General features: G+C 43.1%; 1 protein-coding gene across 3 annotated transcripts; it reads left to right on the plus strand.

Annotated features, from left to right (window-relative positions):
- Positions 1 to 335: 335 nt before the first annotated feature.
- Positions 336 to 6,410, plus strand: LOC118292264 (C3a anaphylatoxin chemotactic receptor-like). Of its 3 annotated transcripts, none has more exons than XM_035621052.2 (3): positions 336 to 477; positions 3,388 to 3,568; positions 3,972 to 6,410. In XM_035621052.2, exons 2-3 carry the CDS (start codon positions 3,395 to 3,397, stop codon positions 4,866 to 4,868), a joined length of 1,071 nt encoding a protein of 356 aa, XP_035476945.2. In that variant the 5' UTR covers positions 336 to 477; positions 3,388 to 3,394; the 3' UTR covers positions 4,869 to 6,410. The 3 variants fall into 3 exon arrangements, with proteins under 3 accessions (XP_035476945.2, XP_035476946.2, XP_035476948.2); XM_035621053.2 differs by having other exon boundaries at positions 389 to 563; XM_035621055.2 differs by lacking the exon at positions 336 to 477 and adding an exon at positions 1,205 to 1,608.
- Positions 6,411 to 7,675: the final 1,265 nt, after the last annotated feature.

A 7,675-nucleotide genomic window follows, 5' to 3' on the forward strand; every position in this document is an offset into this window, starting at 1 on the left:
TCAGCTGTGTGTGTGTGTGTGTGTGTGTGTGTGTGTGTGTGTGTCTGTGTGTGTGTGTGTGTGTGTGTGTGTGTCTGTGTGTGTGTGTCTGTGTGTGTGTGTGTGTGTGTGTGTGTGTGTGTGTGTGTGTGTGTGTGTCTGTGTGTGTGTGTGTGTGTGTCTGTGTGTGTGTGTGTGTGTGTGTGTCTGTGTGTGTCTGTGTGTGTGTGTGTGTGTGTGTGTGTGTGTGTGTGTCTGTGTGTGTGTGTGTGTGTGTGTCTGTGTGTGTGTGTGACAAGGACAGAGAGATAAAGTGAGTGTGAGAAAAAGAGGAAGGCGAAGCCAGACACACATGACATGACAATAAAACGAGGGGGAAGAGGAAGGGTCACACACACACACACACTTGCGGCTCATGATGCGTCTTCACTTCTGCCTCTGATCACTGAGACTGACGCCGTCGACCTCGGAGTTCTGATCTCGGTCAGACATCTGCAGGTAAGTTAAACCGCTGGGAGGACCGGACATGGACCAATTCCAAAGGACCAGTCACGTCGGGACCAAAGGGAATTCTGGGATGCTAAATTTCCCATTCTGTAAAATTGTGTTTGTACTTATTCATTTACTTTTGGACAATTTCACGGAATAATTCATGGATCTTGGTTGGGAAAAAAACACAAACAGTGAGACGTGTTTAGTGATCTGATTCTACGAGTGTGTGAGATTCTGTGTGCAGCTTGATTGAACTTCTTGAACACATTTATTTTTTCTTGCTGATTTGAGATCTTTAACACGGCGTCTTGCTGCCGAACAGTGGTGGAGTTCCACTGCTTTCAGTTCGCCGTAATATTAGTTCCCAGCACTGTTTCGCACTAAAGCAGCTCACACAGCCAAGGTCGGAGGTCGGAGGTCAGAGGTCGGTAGGTCGGAGGTCTGAGGTCGGATGTTTGTGGCTCGTGGTTTTTTCTTCTTCCGATGGAGCAGGACTCTGAGATGAATCTGTTTGCGGTGCAGATTAATGAGCAGCTCTGGGTTCACAAACCTTCTCATCCTGTGTTGTTTCGATGAACTTCCTCTCAACATGTTCACAGACGCTTCCCCTTTGTCTCCGTTTTCATTTTGGTTCTTTAATTAAATGTGCTCGCGCTTCATGAGAAAGACTCCTCTGGTCGAAGCAGCCGCAGGATCTGCAGGATCTGCAGGATCCAGCTGCAGGGTCCAGCTGCAGGATCCAGCTGCAGGGTCCAGCTGCAGGGTCCAGCTGCAGGGTCCAGCTGCAGGGTCCAGCTGCAGGATCCAGCTGCAGGATCCAGCAGTGTGGCACTGCTATTTTTACTCAAACGTACTCCGTTCTTTCTGTATCTACATTCGGTGTTTCTCAACTCAACTTGTTTTTCATCCCTTGGTCTGTTGACCCTGACGTTCGTGTCACACTTCATGGTCTCCTGGGTTCCTCATCAGGTAACTGAGATCATCACACCATCGGCTGCTGCAGGGCACAGGACGGCTGGAGGTGGAGGTTTCACTCATCTTCTGCGTTTCCCCTTTGAGGGCAGCAGCCGCCTTCCTTCTGTAAACTGCAGAAAACTACAGAAAGACCTTTTCTCTTCAGTGCATTCGCCGCTACTGGTGAGGTCACTTTAGACTCATGAAAAACATCCCCCGCTTGTTGTTCTCGGCCTCCTTGAACAGAATCTCTGTATCTCCTCAGGCCATCTTCTTTTTGAGGAAACTAAATGCAGGTTAATTCTGAACTCCAACATCTATTTCAGACGCTGGTGTTTTTAGGTTCATGAATGCAGCGTGAGCTTCGGGTCACTTCCTCTTTTCTTCTGCGCTTCACGCTGAAAAAATACTCGTCTGTCCCCTGAAGGAAAATAACATAAGTCAGTGCAAAGTAAAATTTTCTGATCACAAGATTTAATCCGAGAATAGACACGAATAAAGGCATGCAAGGTGTGTGTGTGTGTGTGTGTGTGTGTGATGTTGACAAGTCAGATGTACCAGCTGAGTCATTGTGCTTCAGTGTCTGAGAGCGTGTCAAGGTGTGTGTGTGTGTGTGTGTGTGTGTGTGTGTGTGTGTGTGTGTGTGTGTGTGTGTGTGTGTGTGTGTGTGTCTTCTGAGACTCCAGATGGATTTCTGTGTAGAAAAAAATCAATTAACAATCACAAACTTCCACAACAGCTTAAACAAGGTTCTGGGTTTTATATTTAAGATGTGTATGTGGAGTAAAAGTCGCTTTATATACTTTATTTTCAGATGAGAACAAACAATTAAATTCTAATGATTATATGAAGTATATAAGGAGTGTTTGAGCATTGTAATGGACATGAATCACTTTGTCAAAAATGTAACTTTGTCTGAAAGACAACTAACTTCCATCTGCTGATGACGATCATGTGATAAGGTCGAGTTTCGTCTTTGGTGAACATCGAGTACATGAGAAATAAATTCTGACTCAACTTGGAAACAACTTAATTATTGTTTTCGCCTGATGATGCATCACAAACATTCGTCATGAAACACAACAGGTTCAATGAGATTCCGTGTGTCATTGAAATCAAAGTGAAAGCCGAGTTCACAGATTCTCTCAGACATTCGAGGTCTGAGTAATAATTTCATAATGTCTTAATGACCGATGACTGCTCAACATAGACTATAAATAAAGATAGACGACGCCCCTCCACTCCCTCCCACTGTACAAAAATGGAGCCGAAATGTCTCAGATACGGGCCCTGACGACATCGTTACACTGAAAAATAAAGTAGCTTACCAACACTTACTTCAACTGGCAACACAAATTAATAAGATGTGTTCAACGTAACCTTTTTTAACTTGTTAATTTGTTAAATTTGAGTTGAACAAACTTAATTCATTTGTGTTGAAGTAATTGTTTTCAAATTGGTGAGGAAGTCTGAGTCTGAGTGGTAGTGATAGTTGAAGTCCCGCCCACACACGCTCTCGACCAATCACGAGTCAGTGTCCGCTATCAATCTTGACGTCTCGGCAAAGTGATCATAAACATGAACACGTGAATAAACATCAGTGTGATCAGAAAGACCTCGTCTACATGTCCGTTCTGCTAACATGGAGGGGGCGGGGCTTATTGCCTGTACCGCAGCCAGCCACCGGGGGGCGATCATGATGATTTGGCTTCACTTTTGGGAGCTGTCATGTCATGGAGTCTTTCTCGTGAAGAGCGAACACGTTCAATTAAAGAACCAAAATGAAAACAGACAAAGGGGAAGCGTCTGTGAACCTGTTGAGAGGAAGTTCATCGAAACAACACAGGAGGAGAAGGTTTGTGAGCCAATGTCAACTACTTTGCTCAGGAATCATTCGGGGGAACATATTATCGTAGTAAATGTATTCCTTTCGATTTTTCTTTCTCCTCTCTGTGTTTGCAGTCGCACAATGTCTCCCAATTCCTCGGTCCACGTCCTGAAGTCCTCCGAGGACGACCAGGCGACAACGGCGGACATCGACGCCATCATGGACAACGTCAGCATCGTTCTCTACACGCTGACTGTGGTGCTCGGCATCACAGGGAACGCCGTGGTGATCTGGGTAGCTGGATTCAAGATCAAGGTGGACACAACATGTCAAGTCTATGAGCCTTTACTGCACAGGTGTACTGATGTTGAGATGTTTGCGTAATATACCCTTCGATATACTGTATACAATCACAGTCTAGCATTACTTGTCACTACAATACTGAAACTGCTTTTACTGACGAGCTATACAAATGTTTGGATCATTTGTGATTACCCAGACGAGGAACGCCAGTAAACACAATTTCTGAATATTCACCAGTTCTCTGTCTGACATGGAGATCAGCGACATCGGGGGGATCTCAACGCTAATTGGCATTTGCGGATTCTTGTGATGACAATATTTCGCCGTCTATTTGCGTCTCTGCGTTGATATTTGTGAAACCTTACGCATCTCTTTGTTTGTTCTCGGTTGTGTTTGCTCTGTTTTCCCTCCTCAGCCAAAGGTGACCAACGTGTGGCTGGTGAACCTGGCGATAGCAGACCTGATCTTCTGCTTCACGCGAGTCCTCTCCCTCACCAAGAAGTTATTCTTTGACCACTGGCCCTACGGCGTCTTCCTCTGCAAGTTCAACGGCTTCTTCAAGTACGCCAACATGTTCTGCTCCGTCTTCCTCCTGGCTGTCATCAGTCTGGACCGGGCACTCTGCGTCTGGCAGCCCGTCTTCGCCAAGCGACGGCGCACCCTGTGGGTCGCCAGGGTGGTGGCTGTCTGCCTCTGGACGATGGCGATCGTCTTCAGCACGCCGTACTTCGTGTACCGCCAAGTTTACCAGGGGAAGAACAACCGGAGCAAGTGTTCTTTGGAGGTGAAGGAGGCAGCAGAAGGGAGCCAAAGCACCAAACTGGCTCTTTACTCCCTCCGCTTCATTTGTGGCTTCATGCTGCCTTTCGTGGTCATCCTCATCTGTTACATCCTGGCCGGCGTCGGCATCCGGCGCACGCGCCTGTCTGGGAAATCGCGCCCTCTACGTATACTAGCATCTTTAGTCATTGCGTTCTTCGTGTGCTGGGCACCGTACCACTGCCTCCTGCTGGTGAAAATGGTGGACAGTAAGAACAAGGTGGTGAAGATATGGCACCCGATGGCGAAGGGCGTCGCCTACTTCAACAGCTGTGTGAACCCTCTGCTGTACTTCTGCATGGGGCTGGATGTGAGGGGGCGGGTCAGGCAGAGTCTGTCGGGGGTTTACAGGAGAGCGCTGGCAGACGACATGGACGCACAGACGACCCAGTCCAACGAACGCTCGCTGGACGATAGCGGCGCCTCGAGACACCCGACTGCTGGTGTGGCGGCAGGACGGAGTCGGGTGGATACGCATGTCGCTAAAGTGTGAGTCTGATCCCTCAGACGGAAGCAACAAACAAGTGGTGTTAACCCACAGTGAAGTGGAAGTGGGAAGTTTGAGCATTTTATGTTTCTGTTTAATGACAGGATCAAACGTATTTCAGAGAGAAGCTTTATGAACGTACAGGGGATAATTACAAAAAGAGGTTAAGGGTCAGTCAGGTGTATTCTGGGAAAAGCGCTGTCTTACTTGTATGAACTGTTGTGAATTGTACCAGGGTTATTTTGCATAACAGGAAATACTCATTGAAGTCAGAGTGAAAATTCGACGTTAGAGCATTTCTAACTTCCTTTGGACGTCAGCGAGCGGCGTAAAATCAGATCCTGCAGATATGATTGGATGTTAAAAACCGGTCAGTAACCTCCTGGTAAAAGATTAGAAATCGATATACACCTGCAGATTATTCTTACAACAGCACAGGCTTATTGAAAATAACCACAAAGAAAGAGATTCATACTGTATAAATAATGTTTATCATGATTAAACTGTTCATACTGGTGTTGGTTGACTGGATAAGCTGCAAAAAAGTGTTTTGGGTGACATCATAAGTAGTAAAAAGATAACAATTCCCCTTCTGCAAGACGACTGCTGATTTAATCTGAAATTTGATCACATCAGGATTATATCAGGAAAACAGTCATGTGGCTGCTATTTTTGTACCAAAGGAGGATGAAGTCTTTAATTATAGGCTTGTGTTTAACGGCAACTTCTGGTATTCAACTCCCACACTGGTCGCCAGGCGTGTCTGCTGTCGTACGTCTTACAGGTCAAAGCGTGTGTAAATAACCTGAGGGCAGGGCGAGTCTGTTGTTCAGCACCTTCCAACAAGGCATTTCAACATGATACACACGGTTGTGTTTGATTTCCGATTACATTTCTTTCGTGCAACTTGTAATGAATACGTCAATCATTCTCTACAGCTTCTCCGTCTGCTCAAAGAAACAAACCTTTCATAAACTCCCTCGAGCATTTGTGCAAGATAAGCGAACACGGGTGACATATCTCATTTCCTTTAGTCTGGGGACTAAGCTTCTTTCTAATGTTGTGCTGTAAGTGTTATTTCCTGCAGTAAATACTTGTAGCTGTAACTGAAATGTCTCTGATACTGCAGGAAATGATGGACCGGGGCATCGTGTGTATGCAAACCTATGTATGTAGCCATCCAATACCAGGTCTTTAAAGTACATCACCTTCACCAGATAAAACTGCAATGTTTTGTTTGTTTCCTCACGTCTGTGAGATGAGACTGTTTGTCTTGGACTCACTGTTCTTGAGGTTTGATGATGTGACATGTTAAATGTCATGGATTTGAACTAACACTGTTACACTTTGATTTAAAATTCCATGCAAAGAGGGATTATAATCGTAGTTCTTCCTTGTTTACCTATTTCTGTAACATTGCTTTACTACATTACTCTGTAAATACTGCTATACGATCAAATCATGAAGATTTAAAGTTGCGTTTAAACTGTTAAATTGTTCACTTCAAATGACGAGATAATAAAGTAAGTGATATGATTTGAACTGAAATCTTGTTTGTCTTAACTAAAACTAAACGGTTTCCCAAGTTGGTTTGTGCTAGAAACATTTTTTTTTTCTTGAATAAATGAACTGCTTTATTAAACCAGAGACCGAGGGTTTTGCAATTTAACTAATAATATTTTGAAAATTATTATTGCAGTAGATTAGGAAAATATTTTGATTTGGGGTAGATGTAATTGATAAACACATTGAAGTCACTGAATTTTCTCTGTATCAAACCAGAACTCGATCTTTGCGAGTCAAAACATAAACAGAAAAATGCTGGACAAAGCTCAAAAGCTTCAAAATATGTTAACTTAAACCCATTTATCCTGAAGAAGAAGATGGAAGAAGATCCTTAAGAATATTGTTTTCACCAATATATAATTTCGGGGTCAATAAAGTACATCTAATTAGTTACTTAGTTACTAAGTTAGTAAGTTAGTTTGTTAGATAGTAAGTTAGTTAGTATCAGGGTCCAGGCTTTGGTGTAACCTCCCCCCGGGTTTGAAATTTGGTATGTGACATGATTTAAACTGAAAGGAGAAAAAGTGAAAAGAGGAAATGATCTTCCTTCTTGTAACTGGGTGAGTTAAGAGGTTGTGAAACTAACATATTAAAAGTATTAATATGAACTTCTGTCTGTGATCAGCAGGTAGAGGAGCTGAGTCCTCAGTTTTTTGACTGTTTTTTAAAGGTTTAAATAAGCAGCAGGATTTACACATGATGACATAAGAGACTCCACATCAGACACACACACATTCACTGCTCGTGGAGATGTACAGAGACATAATGCTATATTGAAGTAATAATAATACATACAAATAAAACAAGTTCAAAGCAATTACCCACCACCCACCTGTGTCAGTAAACTAAAAGTGCAGTGACGTGTTTATTAGCAGCAAAGCAAAACTGTGCATGAATGTAAAATGACACCATTTTACTGTAATTGTATAAACAAGAAGAGGATATCAATCAGACTTCATTTATAATACATATCCGGAATTTCCCAGTTTGAGATCAATGGAGTATATCTATCTATCGATCTAACTGTCAATCTAAAGTTTCAAGAGTAGACAACAAAGGTGAAATGTATGAATATGGAATAACCTGATATAAAGTACAGTATATAATATAGTATAGAATATAGAGTATGGAAGATATAATATGCCATGAGCATCAGTTAATACTAAATATAGTACAATATAGAAAATATTAGGTGTGCAATATTTGCAAATTAATCCAACGTAAAAAAATATACATATAAATTCAAA

Source organism: Scophthalmus maximus, chromosome 22 (assembly GCF_022379125.1).
Source record: "Scophthalmus maximus strain ysfricsl-2021 chromosome 22, ASM2237912v1, whole genome shotgun sequence".
NCBI classification, from domain to species: Eukaryota; Metazoa; Chordata; class Actinopteri; order Pleuronectiformes; family Scophthalmidae; genus Scophthalmus; species Scophthalmus maximus.

What these genes read in the sequence shown, in the direction of transcription:
- LOC118292264 (XM_035621052.2), top strand. Translation starts at nt 3,395, where the DNA reads ATGTCTCCCAATTCCTCGGTCCACGTCCTGAAGTCCTCCGAGGACGAC. An exon ending in TAGCTGGATTCAAGATCAAG is followed by an intron (nt 3,569 to 3,971) that starts GTGGACACAACA and finishes TTCCCTCCTCAG; the next exon opens with CCAAAGGTGACCAACGTGTG.